The sequence below is a fragment of the Fringilla coelebs genome (genome assembly GCF_963513975.1).
Source record: "Fringilla coelebs genome assembly, chromosome: 29".
Taxonomy (NCBI): Eukaryota; Metazoa; Chordata; class Aves; order Passeriformes; family Fringillidae; genus Fringilla; species Fringilla coelebs.
In genome coordinates this window covers 2974978-2996515 of record NC_140055.1, presented here as the reverse complement: position 1 = coordinate 2996515, position 21538 = coordinate 2974978, and the positions used below count along the sequence as shown (strand labels likewise).

At 46.0% G+C, this 21538-nt stretch overlaps 2 protein-coding genes across 9 annotated transcripts in view; one reads left to right on the top strand and one right to left on the bottom strand.

The window, feature by feature from the left end:
- Window positions 1-2106: 2106 nt before the first annotated feature.
- SYT11 (synaptotagmin 11) lies at window positions 2107-20548 on the bottom strand. Of its 6 annotated transcripts, XR_014616837.1 has the most exons (6): window positions 20126-20548; window positions 13029-13079; window positions 11682-12499; window positions 8292-8412; window positions 2638-5440; window positions 2107-2456 (listed from the first exon to the last, which is right to left on the bottom strand). XR_014616837.1 is itself a non-coding variant. In XM_084223385.1 (5 exons), exons 1-5 carry the CDS (start codon window positions 20157-20159, stop codon window positions 5130-5132), a joined length of 1335 nt encoding a protein of 444 aa, XP_084079511.1. In that variant the 5' UTR covers window positions 20160-20548; the 3' UTR covers window positions 2107-5129. The 6 variants fall into 6 exon arrangements, 5 of the variants coding, with proteins under 5 accessions (XP_084079511.1, XP_084079512.1, XP_084079513.1 ...); XM_084223385.1 differs by having other exon boundaries at window positions 2107-5440; XM_084223386.1 differs by lacking the exon at window positions 13029-13079 and having other exon boundaries at window positions 2107-5440; window positions 8289-8412.
- A 174-nt stretch (window positions 20549-20722) lies between these two features.
- LOC311164081 (GON-4-like protein) overlaps window positions 20723-21538 on the top strand; it is a gene marked incomplete at its 5' end in the record, with an annotated part of 53272 nt that continues 52456 nt past the window's right edge. For all 3 annotated transcript variants that reach the window (XM_084223375.1, XM_084223374.1, XM_084223373.1), the window contains one exon: window positions 20723-20975. In XM_084223375.1, coding sequence (XP_084079501.1) covers window positions 20723-20975 — 253 coding nt within the window. The remainder of the gene's footprint in view (window positions 20976-21538) is intronic.

Genomic DNA, 21538 nt, shown 5'->3' with positions numbered 1-21538 from the left:
AGTGTTGGGGTTTTCTTGGAGGAAAGAGAGGGTGGAATCAAAATCAAACAAAACTGAGCAGGATGGAATCAAAATCAAATGGGGCTGAGCAGGATGAAATGCTCAGAGAGGGTGAAATCAAAATCAAAACAAAATTGAGCAGGATGAAATCAAAATCAAATGGAATTGAGCAGGATGAAATGCTCAGAGAGAATGAAATCAAAATCAAACAAAACTGAGAGGGATGAAATGCACAGAGAGGATGAAATCAAACAAAACTGAGCAGGATGAAATCAAAATCAAATGAGACTGAGCAGGATGAAATGCTCAGAGAGGATGAAATCTAAATCAAAACAAAATTCAGCAGGATGAAATCAAAATCAAAAGAGACTGAGCAGGATGAAATCAAATGGAATTGAGCAGGATGAAGTGCACAGAGAAGATGAAATCAAAATCAAATCAAACTGAGCAGGATGAAATGCACAGAGAGGGTGAAATCAAATGGAATTGAGCAGGATGAAATGCTCAGAGAGGATGAAATCAGAATCAAACTAAACTGAGCAGGATGGAATGCCCAGAGAGGATGAAATCAGAATCAAATCAAACTGAGCAGGATGGAATCAAACCCAACTGAGCAGGATGAAATCAAAATCAAATGGAACTGAGCAGGATGAAATCAAAATCAAACAAATCTGAGCAGGATGGAATGCACAGAGAGGATGGAATAAAAATCAAATGGAACTGAGCAGGATGAAGTGCACAGAGGGTGAAATCAAACCCAGCTGAGCAGGATTTCCCCAGTTCATTCCCAGTTCAATCAAACCCACCTGAGCAGGATGAAATGCTCAGAGAGGATGAAATCAAAATCAAACCAAACTGAGCAGGATGGAATCAAACCCAGCTGAGCAGGATTTCCCCAGTTCATTCCCAGTCCATTCAAACCCACCTGAGCAGGATTTCCCCAGTTCAATCAAACCCACCTGAGCAGGATTTCCCCAGTTCATTCCCAGTTCATTCCCAGTTCATTCCCAGTTCATTCCCAGTTCATTCAAACCCACCTGAGCAGGATTTCCCCAGTTCAAATTGATTTGGGTTGGGCCCAGCCCTGGCGCTGTGAGCCCAGGCCGAGGCTCCTGTCCCTGTCCCTCTGTCCCTGTCCCTCTGTCCCTCCTGTCCCTGTCCCTCCTGGGCTGTCCCTCTGTCCCTCCTGTCCCTCTGTCCCTCCCTGCATCCCCTTTGTGCCAGGGCAGTTCCCACCCCGCCGGAGCTCCCGGCCCACGGGCAGGCAAAACATAAATCAAAATAAAATAAAATAAAATAAAATAAAACCAAACCAAAGCAGTGAGAAACGAGAGGTTCAACAGCAGAACTGCAAAGGGGGGGGATCCTGACGAGGACAGGCCAGTCCTGGCGAGCACCAGCAGCGACAGCTCGGCACAAACACAACTCCAAAGTGACAGGAACGGGACCAGACCCGCGACTGCGCGCTGGCGAGATATTGATTTGTGTAGGCATGCAATAGTGAGACACTGCTATATATATCTGGTACCTCTTGGTTTGGTTCCTTCCTTGCTCTGCATTTATTTATTTCCCTTTTTTTTTTTGTATTTTTTAAAAGGATTTTAGTGGCCCCTGCGAAAATCACAGCAATTAAAGAGAAACTTTGAATTCTTTTGCTTGGCGTTTATTCCCCATTTTATTTTTTTTTAATTTTTTTTAGGATTTTGGTGCTTTGCAAAACCACATCAACTAAAGAGAATTTTATTCTTAATTATTTGTTTCTTATAATTTATTCCCCAATTTTAGTGCCCTGCAAAAACCACGTTAAATAAAGAGAAATTTTGAATTCTTTTGCTTGGCATTTATTCCCCGTTTTTTTTTTTATTTTTTTAGGATTTTGGTTCTTTGCAAAACTGTATCAACTAAAGAGAATTTATTTTTTTAAAATTATTTCTTTCTTATCATTTATTCCCCAATTTTAGGATTTTAGTGCCCTGCAAAAACCATGTTAAATAAAGAGAAATTTTGAGTTATTTTGCTTGGCATTTGTTCCTCATTTTATTTTTTTAAAATTTTTTTTAGGATTTTGGTGCTTTGCAAAACCACATCAACTAAAGAGAATTAAAAAAATAATAATTTCTTTCTTATCATTTATTCCCCAATTTTAGTGCCCTGCAAAAACCACGTTAAATAAAGAGAAACTTTGAATTCTTTTGCTTGGCATTTATTCTCTGTCTTATTTATTTTCATTTTTTTAGGATTTTGGTGCTTTGCAAAACCACATCAACTAAAGAGAATTTATTTTTTTTAAATCATTTATTTCTTATCATTTATTCCCCAATTTTAGTTCTTTAGTGCCCTGCAAAAACCACGTTAAATAAAGAGAAACTTGGAATTCTTTTGCTTGGCATTTATTCCCCATTTTATTTTTTATTCTCATTTTTTTAGGATTTTGGTGCTTTGCAAAACCACATCAACTAAAGAGAATTAAAAAAATAATAATTTCTTTCTTATCATTTATTCCCCAATTTTAGGATTTTAGTGCCCTGCAAAAACCACGTTAAATAAAGAGAAATTTTGAATTCTTTTGCTTGGCATTTATTCCCCATTTTATTTTTATTTTTTTAGGATTTTGATGCTTTGCAAAACTGTATCAACTAAAAAGATTTTTTTTAAAATTATTTCTTTCTTATCATTTATTCCCCAATTTTAGTGCCCTGAAACCACATTAAATAAAGAGAAACTTTGAATTCTTTTGCTTGGCATTTATTCCCCATTTTATTTTTTTTTCTTTTTTTTTTAGGATTTTGGTGCTTTGCAAAACCACATCAACTAAAGAGAATTTTTTAAAAAAATTATTTATTTCTTATCATTTATTCCCCAATTTTAGTTTTTTAGTGCCCTCCAAAAACCACTAAAATCAACTAAATAGAACTTTTTATTATTATTATTTATTTAGAATTTATTGCCCTTTTTTGTAGAATTTTAGTGCAAAAACCACATTAACTACAGAGAACTTTTTTAAAATTATTATTTTCTTATCATTCATTCCCCAATTTTAGGATTTTGGTGCCCAACTGCATCAAATAAAGAGAACCTTTTTTTAAAATTATTTCTTTATCATTTATTCCCCATTTTTTTAGCATTTTAGTGCCTTGCAAAGAACCACATTAACTAAAGAGAACTTTTTGCTTTTTCATTATTTCTCCTCATTTATTCCCCATTTTTTTTAACCATTTCAGTGCCCTGCAAAAACCACATCAAATAAAGAGAATTTTTTTTTTTTAATATTTCTTTCTTATAATTTATTCCCCATTTTTAGTGCCTTGCCAAAAAACTAAAGAGATTTTTTTTATTATTTCTTTATCATTTATTCCCCATTTTTTTAACCATTTTAGTGCCTTGCAAAGAACCACGTTAACTAAAGAGATTTTTAAAATTATTATTTCTTTATCATTTATTCCCCAATTTTAGTGCCTTGCAAAAACCACATTAACTAAAGAGAAATATTTTATTTTTGCTATTTTTTTATCATTTATTCCCCATTTTTTTAGCATTTTACTGCCTTGCAAAGAATCACGTTAACTAAAAAGAAGTTTTTTTTAATTAATTATTTCTATATAATTTATTCCCCAATTTTAATGCCTTGCAAAGAACCACGTTAACTAAAGAGAAGTATTTTTAATTAATTATTTTTTACAATTTATTCCCCAATTTTAATGCCTTGCAAAGAACCACATTAACTAAAGAGAAATATTTTTAATTAATTATTTTTTATCATTCATTCCCCATTTTTTTAACCATTTTAGTGCCTTGCAAAGAACCCATGTTAACTAAAGAGAATTTATTTCTTTATAATTTATTCCCCATTTTTTTAACCATTTTAATGCCTTGCAAAGAACCACGTTAACTAAAGAGAAGTAATTTTTTAATTTATTTTTTTATCATTTATTCCCCATTTTTTTAGCCATTTTAGTGCCTTACAAAGAACCATGTTAACTAAAGAGAAGTATTTTTAATTATTATTTCTTTACAATTTATTCCCCAATTTTAATGCCTTGCAAAGAACCATGTTAACTAAAGAGAAGTAATTTATTTTTTATCATTTATTCCCCATTTTTTTAGCATTTTAGTGCCTTGCAAAGAACCACATTAACTAAAGAGAAGTATTTTTAAATTATTATTTTTTATAATTTATTCCCCATTTTTTTAGCGTTTTAGTGCCTTGCAAAGAACCACGTTAACTAAAAAGAAGTTTTTTTTTATTAATTATTTCTTTATAATTTATTCCCCAATTTTAATGCCTTGCAAAGAACCACGTTAACTAAAGAGAACTTTTTAAAATTAATTATTTCTCTATAATTTATTCCCCATTTTTTTAGCATTTTAGTGCCTTGCAAAGACCCATGTTAACTAAAGAGAAGTAATTTATTTTTTTATCATTCATTCCCCATTTTTTAACCATTTTAGTGCCTTGCAAAGAACCACGTTAACTAAAAAGTTTTTTTTATTAATTATTTCTATATAATTCATTCCCCAATTTTAATGCCTTGCAAAGAACCACGTTAACTAAAGAAAAGTAATTTTTAAAATTATTTTTTATAATTTATTCCCCATTTTTTTAGCATTTTAGTGCCTTGCAAAGAACCACGTTAACTAAACTTTAAAATTAATTATTCTTTATAATTTATTCCCCATTTTTTTAGCATTTTACTGTCTTGCAAAGAACCACATTAACTAAAGAGAAGTATTTTTAATTAATTATTTTTTACAATATATTCCCCAATTTTAATGCCTTGCAAAGAATCATGTTAACTAAAGAGAATTTATTTTTTTATCATTCATTCCCCATTTTTTTAGCATTTTGGTGCCTTGCAAAGAACCACGTTAACTAAAGAGAAGTATTTTTAAATTATTATTTCTTCATAATTTATTCCCCATGTTTTAACCATTTTAGTGCCTTGCAAAGAACCACGTTAACTAAAAAGTTTTTTTATTAATTATTTCTTTATCATTTATTCCCCAATTTTACTGCCTTGCAAAGAACCACCTTAACCAAACTCTAAAATTAATTATCCTTTATCACTCACCCCCTTCACCTTTAACCATTTCATTGCCAGCCCCACCCTAACCCCCGTCCCCTGGGCGGGTCAGTACTCGCTCAGGCCGTGCCAGCGCGCCGCGCCCTTGCCGGGGCGCTCGCACACCTGGCGCCAGTGCTCGCGGCCGGCGGCCGTGGCGCTGTGCGCGCCCAGCACCAGCCTCCCCACCGCCTCGTTCTTGGTGCTGCGCTCGAAGTCGATCACCAGGAACTCCACGCTGACGTCGGGCAGCAGCTGGGCCGGGATGTCGTAGCTGAAGGACTCGTTGAACACGGGGTGCAGCGTGCACTTCTTCACGTGCGTCTTCTTCTTGGCGATGCGCTTGCGGCCGTAGTAAACGTTCACCTTGACGTAGGGGTCTGCAGGGGCAAGGAGGGCGGCCAGTGACACGGCCCGGGGGGCTCGGCACGGCCCGGGGGGCTCGGCACCGCCCGGGGGCTGCAGGAGCCCATCCAGCCTTCCTCTAGCCCAGAAATGCCATCCTGATCATCCCCATCCCATCCCATCCCAGCCTTCCTCTAGCCCAGAAATGCCATCCTGATCATCCCCATCCCATCCCATCCCAGCCTTCCTCTAGCCCAGAAATGCCATCCTGATCATCCCCATCCCATCCCATCCCAGCCTTCCTCTAGCCCAGAAATGCCATCCTGATCATTCCCATCCCATCCCATCCCATCCCAAACTTCCTCTAGCCCAGAAATGCCATCCTGATCATCCCCATTGCATCCCATTGCATCCCATTGCATCCCATTGCATCCCATTGCATCCCATCCCATCCCATCCCATCCCATCCCATCCCATCCCATCCCATCCCAGCCTTCCTCTAGCCCAGGAATGCCATTCTGATCATCCCCATCCCACCTCAAACTTCCTGCTCATCCCCATCCCATCCCAACCTTCCTCTAGCCCAGAAATGCCTTCCTGATCATTCCCATCCCATCCCATCCCATCCCATCCCAAACTTCCTCTAGCCCAGAAATGCCATCCTGATCATCCCCATTGCATCCCATCCCATTGCATCCCATCCCATTGCATCCCATCCCATTGCATCCCATCCCATTGCATCCCATCCCATCCCATCCCATCCCATCCCATCCCATCCCAAACTTCCTCTAGCCCAGAAACGCCATTCTGATCATCCCCATTGCATCCCAACCTTCCTCTAGCCCAGAAATGCCATTCTGATCATTCCCATTGCATCCCAACCTTCCTCTAGCTCAGAAATGCCATCCTGCTCATCCCCATTGCATCCCATCGCACCCCATCCCATCCCAAACTTCCTCTAGCCCAGGAATGCCATCCTGATCATCCCCATTGCATCCCATTGCATCCCATTGCATCCCATTGCATCCCATCCCATTGCATCCCATCCCATCCCATCCCATCCCATCCCATCCCATCCCATCCCATCCCATCCCATCCCATCCCATCCCATCCCATCCCATCCCATCCCATCCCATCCCATCCCATCCTTCCTCTAGTCCAGAAATCCCATTCTGCTCATCCCCATCCCATCCCAACCTTCCTGCTCATCCCCATCCCATCCCAAACTTCCTCCATCCCAGAAATCCCATTCTGATCATCCCCATCCTATCCCAGCCTTCCTCTAGCCCAGAAATCCCATTCTGCTCACCCCCATCCCATCCCAACCTTCCTCTACCCCAGGCAGAAGTTTGGGTTCTGCTTTGGGCTGGGGGGACTTCAAGATCCCATTCTGCTCATCCCCATCCCATTCCACAGCTTCCATGACCACAGATAGAGGTTTGGGCTGGGGGAACTTAAAAATCCCATTCCAACCTTCCTCTACCCCAAAGATCCCATTCTGCTCATCCCCATCCCATTCCACAGTGTCCTGAGGTCTCACCAAGGCTGCCTTTAGGGGTTTAAGAGCTCCAATCCCTCTGATTTTTGGTGCATTTTTAATATCTGAGCCCCTCAGGCTCTTCAGGACTGTCCTGAGGTCTCACCAAGGCTGCCTTGGGGGATTGAGGGGTTTAGGATCTCCAATCCCACTGATTTTTTAATCTGAGGGGTTTAGGATCTCCAATCCCACTGATTTTTTTCTCTGAGGGGTTTAGGAGCTCAAACTCCACTGATTATTTTCTTTGAGGGGTTTAGAAGCTCCAATCCCTCTGATTTTTGGTGGATTTTCAATATTTGAGCCCCTCAGGCTCTTCAGGAGGGGTTTAGGAGCTCCAATCCCTCTGATTTTTTCTCTGAGGGGTTTAGGATCTCCAATCCCACTGATTTTTTTCTCTGAGGGGTTTAGGCTCTCCAATCCCTCTGATTTTTGGTGGATTTTCAATATTTGAGCCCCTCAGGCTCTTCAGGAGGGGTTTAGGAGCTCCAATCCCTCTGATTTTTTTCTTTGAGGGGTTTAGGAGCTCCAATCCCACTGATTTTTTCCTCTGAGGGGTTTAGGAGCTCCAATCCCTCTGATTTTTGGTGCATTTTCAATAGCTCAGCACCTCAGGCTCTTCAGGAGTGTCCTGAAGGTCTCACCAAGGCTGCCTTGGGAGACCTGAGGGGTTTAGGAGCTCCAATCCCACTGATTTTTTTCTCTGAGGGGTTTCGGATCTCCAATCCCACTGATTTTTTAATCTGAGGGGTTTAGGAGCTCCAATCCCTCTGATTTTTGGTGGATTTTCAATATCTGAGCCCCTCAGGCTCTTCAGGAGGGGTTTAGGATCTCCAATCCCTCTGATTTTTTAATCTGAGGGGTTTAGGATCTCCAATCCCACTGATTTTTTTCTCTGAGGGGTTTAGGCTCTCCAATTCCTCTGATTTTTTTCTCTGAGGGGTTTAGGAGCTCCAATCCCACTGATTTTTTTCTCTGAGGGGTTTAGGAGCTCAAATCCCTCTGATTTTTTTCTCTGAGGGGTTTAGGAGCTCCAATCCCACTGATTTTTTAATCTGAGGGGTTTAGGAACTCCAATCCCACTGATTTTTTAATCTGAGGGGTTTAGGCTCTCCAATCCCTCTGATTTTTTTCTCTGAGGGCTTTAGGATCCCCACCCCAGGTGAGTGATGGAGCACTCAGAGCAATCCAAAACCCTTAAAAAGAATTTGAACCCTCAAAAAAAAAACCCAAATAAAAAATCTACCCAGCCCAAATCTTCACCCAAAACAAAATAAAAAAAATCCCTGCAAGGTGAATTTGGGAATTTCTATTTTTCCCACCCTCTCCAAGGTGGAGAAAATAGCTTCTACCTGAGAGGCCAGTGATGTCCATCTTTGGCAAATGCCTGGCCTTCAGCACCACCACGGTCATCCTCTGTGCCACGGGCTGGTAGGACAGGGACACCTGCAGCTCCCCTCTGCTGATGCACTTCTGCCAAAAAACACACACAGCTCCTCAGGACACGGCCTGCCAGCTGCCTCAGCTGCTGTTCTTGGGTTAAAAGATTCAAAAAGGCAAAAAAAAATGAGCCCCAGGTGTGTCAGAGGGAAGGTGGGAAAATGGGCAAAAATGGGGATTTGTGGGGAAAGGGAATTTGGGGCTGAGGTGGATATTCCAGATCAAACACAGTGATATCACACCAAAATTATGAATTTGGGGAAAAAAACAGAATTTGTGGCTGAGGTGAATCTTCCAGATCAAACACAGCCAAAAATATGAATTTGGGGAAAAAAACAGAATTTGTGGCTGAGGTGAATCTTCCAGATCAAACACAGCCAAAAATATGAATTATGGGAAAACCAGAATTTGTGGCTGAGGATCTGCATCATTCCTGGTGTGAATCTTCCAGATCAAACACAGCCATATATCCCCAAAAATATGAATTTGGGGAAAAAACCAGAATTTGTGGCTGAGGATCTGCATCATTCCTGATCTGAATATTCCAGATCAAACACAGCCATATATCCCCAAAAAGATGAATTTGGGGAAAAAAACAGAATTTGTGGTTGAGGTGAATATTCCAGATCAAACACAGCCAAAAAGATGAATTTGGGGAAAAAAACAGAATTTGTGGTTGAGGTGAATCTTCCAGGTCAAACACAGCCATTTATCCCCAAAAATATGAATTTGGGGAGAAAACCAGAATTTGTGGCTGAGGTGAATATATTCCAGATCAAACACAGCCAAAAATATGAATTTGGGGAAAAACAGAATTTGTGGCTGAGGATCTGCATAATTTCTGATGTGAATATTCCAGATCAAACACAGCCATTTATCCCCAAAAAGATGAATTTGGGGAAAAAAACAGAATTTGTGGCTGAGGATCTGCATCATTCCTGATGTGAATCTTCCAGATCAAACACAGCCATATATCCCCAAAATTATGAATTTGGGGAAAAAAACAGAATTTGTGGCTGAGGATTTCAGTTATTCCTTGTTAAACCAATGAGGCTTCTGGATCAAATTCTCTGGAGTCTACCACAGCCATATCTCACCAAAAATATGAATTTGTGGAAAAACCAGAATTTGTGGCTGAGGATCTGCATCATTCCTGGTGTGAATCTTCCAGATCAAACACAGCCATTTATCCCCAAAAATATGAATTTGGGGAAAAAAACAGAATTTGTGGTTGAGGTGAATCTTCCAGATCAAACACAGCCAAAAATATGAATTTTGGGAAAAAAACAGAATTTGTGGCTGAGGTGAATCTTCCAGATCAAACACAGCCATTTATCCCCAAAAAGATGAATTTGGGGAAAAAAACAGAATTTGTGGCTGAGGTGAATCTTCCAGATCAAACACAGCCAAAAAAATGAATTTGGGGAAAAAAACAGAATTTGTGGCTGACGATCTGCATCATTCCTGGTGTGAATATTCCAGATCAAACACAGCCATATCTCACCAAAAAGATGAATTTGGGGAAAAACCAGAATTTGTGGCTGATGATTTGCATCATTCCTGCTTGTTAAACCACTGAGGCTCCTGGATCAAGTTCTCTGGGGTCTACCACAGCCATATCACTCCAAAATTATGAATTTGTGGAAAAACCAGAATTTGTGGCTCAGGATCTGCATCATTCCCGATCTGAACCTTCCAGATCAAAAGCTCTGGGGTCAAACACAGTGATATCTCGCCAAAAATATGAATTTGGGGAAAAAAACAGAATTTGTGGCTGAGGATCTGCATCATTCCTGATGTGAAGGCTCCAGATCAAATTCTCTGGGGTCGAACACAGTGATATCACACCAAAATTATGAATTTGTGGAAAAACCAGAATTTGTAGCTCAGGATCTGCATCATTCCTGACCTGAACCTTCCAGATGAAATTCTCTGGGGTCAAAGACAGGCCCATGGCAGCAGGGTGCTCCCACTCACCTGTATGTTCCTCTTGAGGATCTCCCTGGTGAGCTGCACCTTCCCAGTGCTGGGATCCACCTCTGCAAGGTGGATATCTCACCAAAAATATGAATTGGGGGAAAAAACAGAATTTGTAGCCCAGGATCTGCATCATTCCTGACCTGAACCTTCCAGATCAAATTCTCTGGGTCAAACACAGCCATATCACACCAAAATTATGAATTTGGAGGAAAACCAGAATTTGTGGCTGAGGATTTGCATCATTCCTGCTTGTTAAACCACTGAGGCTCCAGATCAAATTCTCTGGGGTCGATTACAGTGATATCACACCAAAAATACGAATTTGGGGGAAAACCAGAATTTGTGGTTGAGGATCTGCATTATTCCTGATCTGAAGGCTCCAGATCAAAAGCTCTGGGGTCAAACACAGCCATATCTCACCAAAAAGATGAATTTGGAGGAAAAACAGAATTTGTGGCTGAGGATCTGCATAATTTCTGATCTGAACCTTCCAGATCAAATTCTCTGGGGTCGAACACAGCCATATCTCACCAAAAATACAAATTTGGAGGAAAACCAGAATTTGTAGCCCAGCATCTGCATGGTTCCCGATCTGAACCTTCCAGATGAAATTCTCTGGGGTCAAGGACAGGCCCATGGCAGCAGGGTGCTCCCACTCACCTGTATGTTCCTCCTGAGGATCTCCCTGGTGAGCTGCACCTTCCCAGGGCTCAGATCCACCTCTGCAAGGTGGATATCACACCAAAAATATGAATTGGGGGAAAAAACAGAATTTGTGGCTGAGAATTTGCATCATTCCCTCTTGTTAAACCATGGAGGCTCCTGGATCAAATTCTCTGGGGTCTACCACAGCCATATCACACCAAAAATACGAATTTGTGGAAAATCAGAATTTATGGCTGAGGATCTGCATCATTCCTGATCTGAACCTTCCAGATCAAAAGCTCTGGGGTCAAACACAGCCATATCTCACCAAAAATATGAATTTGGGGAAAACCAGAATTTATAGCTCAGGATCTGCATCATTCCTGACCTGAACCTTCCAGATCAAATTCTCTGGGATCAAACACAGCCATATCTCACCAAAAATATGAATTTGGGGAAAACCAGAATTTGTAGCCCAGGATCTGCATCATTCCTGATGTGAAGGCTTCAGATCAAATTCTCTGGGGTCAAACACAGCCATATAACACCAAAAATATGAATTTGGGGAAAAACCAGAATTTCTGGCCCAGGATCTGCATCATTCCCGATCTGAACCTTCCAGATGAAATTCTCTGGGGTCAAAGACAGGCCCATGGCAGCAGGGTGCTCCCACTCACCTGTATGTTCCTCTTGAGGATCTCCCTGGTGAGCTGCACTTTCCCAGTGCTGGGATCCACCCCGGCCAGGGGCACCATCACCTCCCCGATCACGTCATCCCTGGAGAAGCGGTCGAAGCTGAGCACCAGGAAGTGCAGCACCAGGTCCTGCAGCTGGCTGTAGGGGATGCCATAGAAGGTGAAGGTCTCATCAAAAACGGGCTCCAGGGTCTTGCGGAGCACGCGGGTCTTGACGCGGTGCCTCTTGTCGGGCAGGATGGTCATCTTGATGTAGGGGTCGGAGCTCTGGGTGTGCTCATCCATCACGGGCAGCCCGTGGGCCTCCTGGATGGTCACCACCAGGGCTTTTTTGGGGAAGTTGTAGTCCACTGAGAAAGTCAGGTCTCCCAGCATGACGTCGTCGCCCGGCGAAGAGGGAGAGGAGGTTTTGCTCCCTCCCGGAGTGAGGCTTTGATCTGGGCTGAGTTCATCTCCAAAATCCACTTTGATGGGGAGCTGCTCCACCTGGGGGGGTCCGTCTGGAGCCTTGTTGGGGCCCCCCAGGCCGGCCTCAGCAGCATCCAGCGGGAGGTCGCCCCCGCCGCCGCCCTCCTTGGCCGCGCCGCCCTTGTCTCTCCGGATGCGGTTGATTTTCTTCTTGTTGCTCAAGGTCTCCGGGTAGATGCTGATGCCTTTCAGCATGTGGATGAATTTGTAGGGGGGGGTTTTGTGCTTCTTTTCTGCTTGCTGGTGACAGCATGTCCACACAAAGACTGTGACCGAGACAGAAACCACCAGCACGGTGGCTCCGATGAGCCCTGCCACCACGGGGGACACATCTGTGGGGAGACGAGGCGGTGAGGGGCAGCACAGCTGGCTGCACAGCTGCACGCTCCTGCTGTGCTTTCAGTTCTAGGATCTGCTGTCACAGCTTCCCCAAAATGTATTTCCCACACTCCTTAGCATTGCATGACCTGTTTTTTATGAGCTAAGGAAGGATCTCTGTCCTGCCACCACGGGAACACATCTGTGTGCAGTGAGGAGCAGCACACCTGGCTGCAGAGCTACACATTCCTGTAAGACTCTTAATTCTAGAATCTGCCTATCACAGCTCCCCAAATCTCATTTTTTACCTCTAAATTTATTTCTCACACTGCTAAAGCATGCCTGACCTGTGTTCCATGAGCTAAGGAAGGATCTCTGTCCTGCCACAAGGGACACACCTGTGTGCAGTGAGGAGGAACAGACGTGCCTGCAGATCTACACACTCCTGTCATGATCTTAATTCCAGGATCTGCCTATCACAACTCCCCAAGTATCATTTTTTCTCTGTAAATTTATTTCTCACACTGCTAAAGCATATCTGACCTGTTTTCCATGAGCTAAGGAAGGATCTCTGTCCTGCCACAAGGGACACACCTGTGGGGAGACAAGGCGGTGAGGGGCAGCACAGCTGGCTGCACAGCTGCACACTCCAGTCCTGCTCTTAATTCTGACATCTGCTGTCACAGCTTCCCCAAAATTTATTTCTCACACCCCTCAGGCATGTCTGACCTGTGTTCCATGAGCTAAGGAAGGATCTCTGTCCTGCCACAAGGGACACACCTGTGTGCAGTGAGGAGCAGCACACCTGGCTGCACAGCTACACACTCCTGCTGTGGTTTCAATTCTAGAATCTGCCTATCACAGATCCCCCAAATATCATTTTTTCTCTCTAAATTTATTTCTCACACCCCTCAGGCATGCCTGACCTGTGTTCCATGAGCTAAGGAAGGATCTCTGTCCTGCCACAAGGGACACACCTGTGTGCAGTGAGGAGGAACAGACATGGCTGCAGAGCTACACACTCCTGCTTTGCTTTTAATTCCAAGATCTGCCTATCACAGCTCCCCAAATATCACCTCCATCTCTAAATGTATTTCTCACACTCCTCAGAAATACCTGACCTGTGTTCCATGAGCTAAGGAAGGATCTCTGTCCTGCCACAAGGGACACACCTGTGTGCAGTGAGGAGCAGCACACCTGGCTGCAGACCTACACACTCCTGCTGTGCTTTCAATTCTAGAATCTGCCTTTCCCAGCTCCCCAGATCTCATTTTTCCTCTCTAAATGTATTTCTCACCCTCCTCAGGCAGCCTGACCTGTTCCCTGAGCTAACTGTTGCTTGCCTTATCTTGCCAAAGCCAGCTCCTGCATCACCAGCATCTCCATAGGAACGCTGCTGCCTCTTGAAGCATTTTCTCATTTTTTATTTTTTATTTTTTTAATGCCCTGCTCAGGAATTACACAATTCTATTTTCACAACAGGGAGGGAGTAATAAATGTGGTCATCATGCTGGATTGGAGATTTCCTTCATGAACAATTTTTAAAGGGGTTGTTTTGCCCTGGCTTTGGTGGTTGAAGCCAGGGGTAAACATGGAAATCCAGACAGAAAATCCTGGGCTTGGATTTAGGGATTATCTGATATTTTCTAGATTTTATACCAACTGTGTTAATCAGTAATGGCAAGGCAGAATTTTAAAAAATTAAAAAAATTTAAAAAAACCTAATCATTTAAATTTGCTTATTTAAAACTTTGGAGGAGGAGCTGCAAAAAAATTGTTTAGTCTGCAAAGGGGAGGAAAAGGAGGGGATTTTTTGCTGTCTTCAGTTTCTTGGGGGGAGCTTTTAGGAAGGTTTAAATTTCATGTAACTTATTTTTGTATTCCTGCTTTTAAAGCTATTTTCTTTTCTTTTTTGGAAGCCAGCAAACAAACAAACAAACAAACAAAAATCCCTCTAACCCTGTGTTTGTTCCTTTCAGAAATTGTCCAAACCACTCCTTTACCAAAACCCCTCCCAAATGAGACAGCTGCTTAAAAAAAATGTCAATTTCTCTCATTTTCCTCTTTATTCTGCACCACAACCAGGAGGAAATAATCTTCAAACCCCATCCTTGAAGGCACAGAGGGCACCACGAGTTTGGAATTTCTCTGTTCTCCCCACATCACCATTTACTGAGGCTGATGTAAACTCAGCACCTGACAGACTCAGGGAAAATTATTTTGCCTGGAAAAAAAATCAACTTTTCTTTCCACAGAAACCCTTCTGACCTGCAGCTGGAACCTTTGGCTGATTGCACAGAGAAACCTGGCCCAGGTTTCTCACTGCAGAGCAAGAAAAATTCATAATATTGACAAAAAACCACCCAAAAACCCCAACTGGAGTTTGTTATTTCGTGTTCTCTCTTTAACAGCTCATTTGGAGACAGCTCAGCCTCAAAGGCTTTGGGGATGTGTAAAAAATGCTGAAATCCCATTCTTACTCTTGTTTTTGTCTTTATTTTCATTCTTGGTGGGTGTTTGATTTCTGTTGTGCCCTCACAGGATCAACTCTTGTACCTTCATTTCTTGCCCCTCTGATGGGACAATTGCAGAAGCACCAAATAAATCTTTTCTCTCACTGAATTATTGTAAATCTAAAAATTATTTCGATTCTGAATATGATCTCAACTCTGAATATGATTTCAACTCTGAATATTATCTCAACTCTGAATATGATTTCAATTCTGAATATTATTTCAATTCTGAATATGATTTCAACTCTGAATATGATTTCAATTCTGAATATTATCTCAAATTTGAATATTATTTAAATTCTAAATATTATTTCAACTCTGAATATTATCTCAACTCTGAATATTATCTCAACTCTGAATATTATCTCAACTCTGAATATTATTTAAATTCTGAATATGATTTCAATTTGGAATATTATTTCAATTCTGAATATGATCTCAACTCTGAATATGATTTCAACTCTGAATATTATTTCAATTCTGAATATTATCTCAACTCTGAATATGATTTCAATTCTGGATATTATTTCAATTCTGAATATGATTTCAATTCTGAATATTATTCCAATTCTGAATATTATTTAAATTCTGAATATGATTTCAATTTGGAATATTATTTCAACTCTAAATATGATCTCAACTCTGAATATGATTTCAACTCTGAATATTATCTCAACTCTGAATATGATTTCAATTCTGAATATGATTTCAATTTGGAATATTATTTCAACTCTGAACATTATTTCAATTCTGAATATTATCTCAACTCTGAATATTATTTAAATTCTGAATATGATTTCAATTTGGAATATTATTTCAATTCTGAATATGATCTCAACTCTGAATATGATTTCAACTCTGAATATTATCTCAACTCTGAATATGATTTGAATTCTGAATATTATTTCAATTCTGAATATTATCTCAACTCTGAATATTATTTCAATTCTGAATATGATTTCAACTCTGAATATTATCTCAACTCTGAATATTATTTCATCTCTGAATATTATCTCAACCCTGAATATTATCTCAATTCTGAATATGAGTTCAACTCTGAAGATTATTTCAATTCTGAATATGATTTAAATTCTGAATATTATTTCAACTCTGAATATTATCTCAACTCTGAATATGATTTCAATTCTGAATATGATTTCAACTCTGAATATGATTTCAACTCTGAATATTATCTCAACTCTGAATATGATCTCACCCAGAGCCTGTTTGTGCCTCAGTTATTCCCAATCCCCCTCGTCCTGGCTGAAGGTTCCTATTTCTGGAATTATTCCATCCATCCTTTAGCCCCCTCTCCATAATCTCTGGAAACTACACCAGTCCAAAGCTGCCTAAACCAATTTTTGGTGAAGTTTTGCAGCTTTCAGAGCACTCCCCACACCCAAAGTCCTCTCGAAATGGCAGCACAGCCTCCCTCCAACACAGCAGAAATTGGGATTTTTATCCAAACTTTGTGGAAGCTGTCTCAATGTTCTGACATGACCCTACAATTTGACCAAAACAAAATCCAAAATCTCCTTTTAAACCTGATCTTTGCTAAGGATGCAGCAATGGTTGAACGGTGAGAGCACGTGGATCCCAGGAAAAACAAGGGGAGAGGGAAGTGGGGCTGGTTTTGGGAGATAAATAAATGGTGCAGGATGGAAGAAAATCCCTAAATGGTTTGGGGTTTGGAGGAAATGCAGCCCCCAGGATGGGCAGGGCCTGGAGGGTGGAGGGGAAGGGCAGGACAGGAGGGGGGAGAGGCTGGGATGGCCAGAGATGGAGGGACCCCCACCCTCCTCACCCCGGGGCTGCATCAAAAACATCCCAAACCCAGCCCCAAAAACATCCCAAACCCAGCCCCAAAAACATCCCAAACCCAGCCCCAAAAACATCCCAAAGCCAGCCCCAAAAACATCCCAAACCCAGCCCCAAAAACATCCCAAACCTCAGCCCCAAAAACATCCTAAACCTCAGAGGTTCTCAGCCCCAAAAACATCCCAAACCTCAGCCCCAAAAACATCCTAAACCTCAGCCCCAAAAACATCCCAAATTCTCAGCCCCAAAAACATCCCAAACCTCAGCCCCAAAAACATCCCAAACCTCAGAGGTTCTCAGCCCCAAAAACATCCCAAATTCTCAGCCCCAAAAACATCCCAAAACCAGCAGTTCTCAGCCCCAAAAACATCCCAAACCTCAGCCCCAAAAACATCCCAAATTCTCAGCCCCAAAAACATCCCAAACCTCAGCCCCAAAAATATCCCAAATTCTCAGCCCCAAAAACATCCCAAACCTCAGCCCCAAAAACATCCTAAACCTCAGCCCCAAAAACATCCCAAATTCTCAGCCCCAAAAACATCCCAAACCTCAGCCCCAAAAACATCCTAAACCTCAGCCCCAAAAACATCCCAAACCCAGCCCCAAAAACATCCCAAACCTCAGCCCCAAAAACATCCCAAACCTCAGCCCCAAAAACATCCCAAACCTCAGCCCCAAAAAAAACATCCCAAATTCTCAGCCCCAAAAACATCTCAAATTCTCAGCCCCAAAAACATCCCAAACCTCAGCCCCAAAAATATCCCAAATTCTCAACCCCAAAAACATCCCAAATTCTCAGCCCCAAAAACATCCCAAACCCAGCGGTTCTCAGCCCCAAAAACATCCCAAACCTCAGATGCTCTGGGCCCCCAAAACATCCCAAATTCTCAACCCCAAAAACATCCCAAATTCTCAGCCCCAAAAACATCCCAAATTCTCAACCCCAAAAACATCCCAAATTCTCAGCCCCAAAAACATCCCAAATTCTCAGCCCCCAAAACATCCTAAACCTCAGCCCCAAAAACATCCCAAATTCTCAGCCCCAAAAACATCCCAAATTCTCAGCCCCAAAAACATCCCAAACCTCAGCCCCAAAAACATCCCAAACCTCAGCCCCAAAAACATCCCAAATTCTCAGCCCCAAAAACATCCCAAACCTCAGCCCCAAAAACATCCCAAATTCTCAGCCCCAAAAACATCCCAAACCTCAGAGGTTCTCAGCCCCAAAAACATCCCAAACCTCAGAGGTTCTCAGCCCCAAAAACATCCTAAACCTCAGCCCCAAAAACATCCCAAATTCTCAACCCCAAAAACATCCCAAATTCTCAGCCCCAAAAACATCCCAAACCCAGCGGTTCTCAACCCCAAAAACATCCCAAATTCTCAGCCCCAAAAACATCCTAAACCTCAGCCCCAAAAACATCCCAAATTCTCAACCCCAAAAACATCCCAAATTCTCAGCCCCAAAAACATCCCAAACCTCAGCCCCAAAAACATCCTAAACCTCTGATGTTCTGGGCCCCAAAAACATCCCAAACCCCAGAGATTCTGGGCCCCAAAAACACCCCAAATTCTCAGCCTCAAAAACATCCCAAACCTCAAACGTTCTCAGCCCCAAAAACATCCCAAACCCAGCGGTTCTGGGCCCCAAAAATGTCCAAAACCTCAGATGTTCTGGGCCCCAAAACCACCCCAAATTCTCAGCCCCAAAAACATCCCAAACCTCAGATGTTCTGGGCCCCAAAAACATCCCAAACCCATCCCAAACCCCAGCGGTTCTGGGCCCCAAACCCAGCAGTTCTCAGCATGAAAAACACCTCAAATTCTCGGCCCCAAAACCTTCCCAAACCCAGAGGTTCTCTGCACCCAAAACCATCCCAAACCCCAGCCATTCTGGGCCCCAAAAACATCCCAAACCCCAGCGGGTCTGGGCCAAAATCATCCCAAATCCCAGAGGTTCTCAGCACCAAAAACACCCCAAATTCTCGGCCCCAAAACCTTCCCAAACCCAGCGGTTCTCTGCACCCAAAACCATCCAAACCTCAGATGTTCTGGGCCCCAAAAACATCCCAAACTTCAGAGGTTCTCAGCACCAAAAACACCCCAAATTCCCGCCCCAAAACCATCCCAAACCCCAACAATTCTGGCCCCCAAACCCATCCCAAACCCCAGATGTTCTGGTCCCCAAACCATTCCAAACCCAGCGGTTCTGTGCCCCCAAACCCATCCCAAACCCCAGATGTTCTGGTCCCCAAACCCATCCCAAACCCATCCCAAACCCAGCAGTTCTGGCCCCCAAACCCATCCCAAATCCATCCCAGACCCAGCGGTTCTGGGCCCCCAAACCCATCCCAAACCCAGCGGTTCTGGGCCCCCAAACCCATCCCAAACCCAGCGGTTCTGGGCCCCCAAACCCATCCCAAACCCAGCGGTTCTGGGCCCCCAAACCCATCCCAAACCCATCCCAAACCCCAACAATTCTGGCCCCCAAACCCATCCCAAACCCCAGCGGGTCTGGGCCAAAATCATCCCAAAACCCAGAGGTTCTCAGCACCAAAACCACCCCAAATTCTCGGCCCCCAAACCATCCCAAACCCCAACAATTCTGGCCCCCAAACCCATCCCAAACCCCAGATGTTCTGGCCCCCAAACCCATCCCAAACCCAGCAGTTCTGGGCCCCCAAACCCATCCCAGACCCATCCCAAACCCAGCGGTTCTGGCCCCCAAACCCATCCGAGACCCAGCGGTTCTGGGCCCGCCGCCGCCGGGCAGGGCCCGCACGGAGCTCAGCGGGCTTTGGAGCTTCCCCACCGCCCCCGCGGCGCTCCCGGTACCGGCTGCCGGCTCCGCCCGGGCCGCTTCCCCCTCCCCGCCCCCGAGCATCCCCCGGTGCCCCGGCGGGCCCCGCCTTGCGCTGCCGGTGCCGGTGCCGCAGCCGCCCCGGGGAGCGCGAACAAAGGCCGGGGCGCGGCGCGGCCCGGCACAGACATCACGTCATCGGCCCGGGCTGCACCTGCCCCCGGCCCCGCTCCGCCGGCACCGCGCCCGGCACCGCCCCAGCACCGGAGAGCGCGGCGGGAGCGGCATCGCCCGGCCCGCGGGGGCGGAGGGGCGGCGGGATGCCGAGGGGCCGGGGCCGGGCGGCGCCGAGGGGCCGGCGGCGCTGAGGGGCGGCGGGCGCGGAGGCCTCGCAGCGGCGCTCCCGTCCCCGCGCGGCCTCAGCGCGGCCCGGCCCCGGGGGCGCCTCTCGGGGCTCCGCCGCGACGGACGGGCCGCAGCCGGGGCCGCCGCGGCCCGGCCGCACTCACCGAAGCCGGGGTGGACACTGGTGATCTCGGCCATGGCCCCGCCGAGGCCGGGGCCGCGGGGGTGCGGGCCCGGTGCGGAGGATGCTGGCGGCCGGGATGCAGGAGCTGCCGACTGGTCCCGCTGCGGCGCTCGCCCCGCCCGGCCCCGCCCCGCCCGCGGCGGCCCCGCCCGGCGGTGACTCGGCAACTGTCGGGGCTCCGGGCGCCGAGCCGCGGGGCGTGTGTCCGCGGAGCCTCAGCGCCGCTCCCACCGGCAGCCGAGGCACCGGCAGCACCGGGCGGACCCGCTGCGCTCCGCGGGGACGCCCCGGCGGCGGAGGCGGGCGGGCGGGGGGCCGGCAGCGGGGTGTGTGTGAGTGTCCGTGTGTGTGAGGGGTCGCACCGGGCCCGGCGGCGGCGCCCAGCGAAGATGGCGGTGACCGCGCTCGGTGCCCCCCCCCCCCCTCCCCCCCCGGCCCCGCCTCACCGGGGCCCGCCGGGGACCGGCCCCGGTCGCGCATGCGCGGGGCGAGCCCCGGGCGCTTCCGCTTCCTGCGCGGCACCGGCGGCACCGGGCGGCCCCCGCGGGGCCCGCAGCAGCCCCGGAGCGGCCCCGCCATGGCCATGGCGCTGAAGATGCTGCCCTGCAAGAAGCGCAGAGCGGCGGCGGCGGCGGCGGGGCCGCCGAGCCCCCGGGAGCGCGGGGAGGACGCGGAGCTGCCCGGTGCCGCCGATGGAGGCGGCTCCAGGCCCGCGGGGAAGGGGCCCGGGGAGGCCTCGCCGAAGAGCGGCAGGAAAGCCGCGGTGAGGGCGGCGCCGAGCCCCGGGCAGGAGCTCCCCGCGGGGCCCGGCAGCCCGGCGGCGGCGGAAGGTACCGGGAGGGGCGCCCGGGGATTTTCTGTTTATTTTCTTTCTTTCTTTTATTTTTTCCCTAAGGAAGCGTTAGAGATGAAAATGAAAATGAGGTTTTTGCCGGTGTTTCTCCTCCCGGGCCGCGCTGGCCGGTGGCGGTGTCCCTGCCGTGGGACGGGGTTGTGTTCCCTCCCCTCACGAACCGGCCCGGGCTGTCCGGGAGCGGCTCCCGGGCCTTCCTCAGCCCCGGGCGGCCGGGATGGGCGGCTCGGAGCGGGAAAGGCCCGGGGAGCCGGGGCTGCTCAGCCGGGAGAGGAGCCCCGGGGAGAGAGGGGCCTCGGCCCTGGCTGTGCCTGGGTGTCCCCAGGTGTCCCCCGGTGTCCCTGAGTGTCCCCAGGTGTCCCTGAGTGTCCCCGGGTGTCCCTGGCTGTCCCCAGGTGTCTCTGGCTGTCCCTGGGTGTCTCTGGGTTTCCGTGGGTGTCCCCAGGTGTCCCTGTGTGTTCTAGTCTGTCCCTGGGTGTCTCTGAATGTCCTTGTCTGTCTGTCTCTGTCTGTCTGTCTCTGTCCCCGTGTCTCTGTCCC